At 37.0% G+C, this 1,965-nt stretch overlaps 1 protein-coding gene across 1 annotated transcript in view; it reads left to right on the top strand.

The window, feature by feature from the left end:
- PGAP1 (post-GPI attachment to proteins 1) overlaps nt 1-1,965 on the top strand; it is a 125,253-nt gene that overhangs the window by 21,569 nt on the left and 101,719 nt on the right. The window contains 1 exon segment of the mRNA XM_012641638.1: nt 201-372. Within this exon segment, the coding sequence (XP_012497092.1) occupies nt 201-372 (172 nt within the window).

Genomic DNA, 1,965 nt, shown 5'->3' on the forward strand with positions numbered 1-1,965 from the left:
AAATGTTTAGCAGAACACAAAATATTATGTATACACTAATATACTTATTTAAACTGTATAAGAATGTATTTCTATATCTTCTGATGGGAGGTTATATAAATTTCTTTTTTCTGTAAAATTACTCACATGCAGAAAGGAATATTTACTATTTTTATTATGATGCCAACCTTTAATTATGCCATGGTGATTTATTTTAATAGGGTCAAGAATTTGCTCCGAAAAGTGTGACAATAATTGGTCATTCTATGGGTGGCCTTGTTGCAAGAGCATTGCTTACACTGAAAAATTTTAAACAAGATCTGATAAATCTTCTTATTACACAAGCCACACCTCATGTTGCTCCTGTGATGCCATTAGATCGTTTCATTACAGGTGAGTACTGTTACATAAACACTAACTGACCTCCCCATTGTTGTTCAAGATTAAATAAATTAAATAAATAAATCCCTGCAGCTGTTCCCCTTAGAGTGTGCTATAGATTTATCCATGTGTGAAACATCTCAACTGCAAATCAGCACTTTGTATCTTTCAACTTAGGCTCATAATCGAAACTATTGTTTTCTCTGTTCATAGCATCTTGTCCATAGCAACACATGGTTGACATGTATCTTATAATCCCTAGACACTAGACCTTCAGTTTAGTATTCTTGAGGATGATTCCCTGTCTCTTAAGATGGGTGCGGTGTGCACCGTCTGGGAGATGGACATGCTTGAAGCTCTGACTCAGGTGGGGCAAAGGCAATGTAATTAACCTAAACATCTGTACCCCTGTAATATGCTGAAATAAATTAAAAAAAAAAAAGAATGACCACAAGTTTTTTGATTAAACAACTGGAAAGATTGCCATTAGTGGGGGAGGGGAGAATGTAGGAGGAATAGATTTGTAGGAGATTAAGAGTTTAGTTTTAGACAAGTTCAATTTGAGATGCATGTTAGATGTTCCACATATAGCTGTTGTGCAGGTGGAATTCAAGACTAGAGTTTGAGAGGAGAGGTCAAGTCTAGAGATAATTACTTGGAGGTTGGCAGTGTATAGATGTATTTAAAAACACGAGACTGGATGAGATCACCAGTGGTGTCAACATAGTTATAAAAGAGATCTAAAGACTGAGGCCTGAGTCACTCCCATTTTGAGATATGAAGAGAGATGAGAAGGAACCAGCAACAGAGACTAAAAAGGTGCAGCCCTGGAGGTAAGAGGAGAACCAGGAGAGTTCATTGTCAAGGAAACCAAGTAAAATATTTCAAAGAAGGAAGTAATCAACTATGTCAAATGCTATTAATAGGTTAAATAAGATGAGGATTAAGAATTGATCATTAAATTCCCTGTGACTTGGCAAGAGCAGTTTTGGTGGAGTGTTAAAGTGGAAACCTGACTGGAATGGATTTAAGGGTGTATGGAAGTTGAGAAATTGGAGACAGCAAGTACTGTATATACAACTATTTTTGAAGAGTTTTGCTGTTGTCTGTTAAAGAGATGTAGAGAAAGTGCAGTCATAAGGGGAAATGAGAGTTAAAGGAGAATTGTTTCTATTTTTTAATGGAGAATAACAGTACCTTTATATACTAGTGAAAATAGTGTAGCGGGAATAACAATGATATAAGAAGAAAATGGGAAGAGTTTCTGGAGTGATGTACTTGAGAAGACCAAAGCGGGTAGGTTTCAGAGCACAATTGTAGAGGTTGGCTTTTGCTAGGATCAGATCTGTGTCAGGGATCCCCTAGACTATCCCCAGGTTCAATGATTCACCAGGAGGATTCACATAATTCAGCGTGTAGTTGTATTCATGGTTATGATTTATTACAATGAAAGGATAGAAAGCAAAATCAGCAAAGGGAAAAGGTACATGGGGTAAAATCTGGAGGAAACTAGGTGCAAGCTTCCAAAAGTCCTCTCACAGGAGAGTCACACAGAATGAGTCCTCACACAGGATGCGCTTAATTCCTTCACCAACAAATTGTGAC

The sequence above is a fragment of the Propithecus coquereli genome, unplaced genomic scaffold (genome assembly GCF_000956105.1).
Source record: "Propithecus coquereli isolate 6110/MARCELLA unplaced genomic scaffold, Pcoq_1.0 Scaffold167, whole genome shotgun sequence".
Taxonomy (NCBI): Eukaryota; Metazoa; Chordata; class Mammalia; order Primates; family Indriidae; genus Propithecus; species Propithecus coquereli.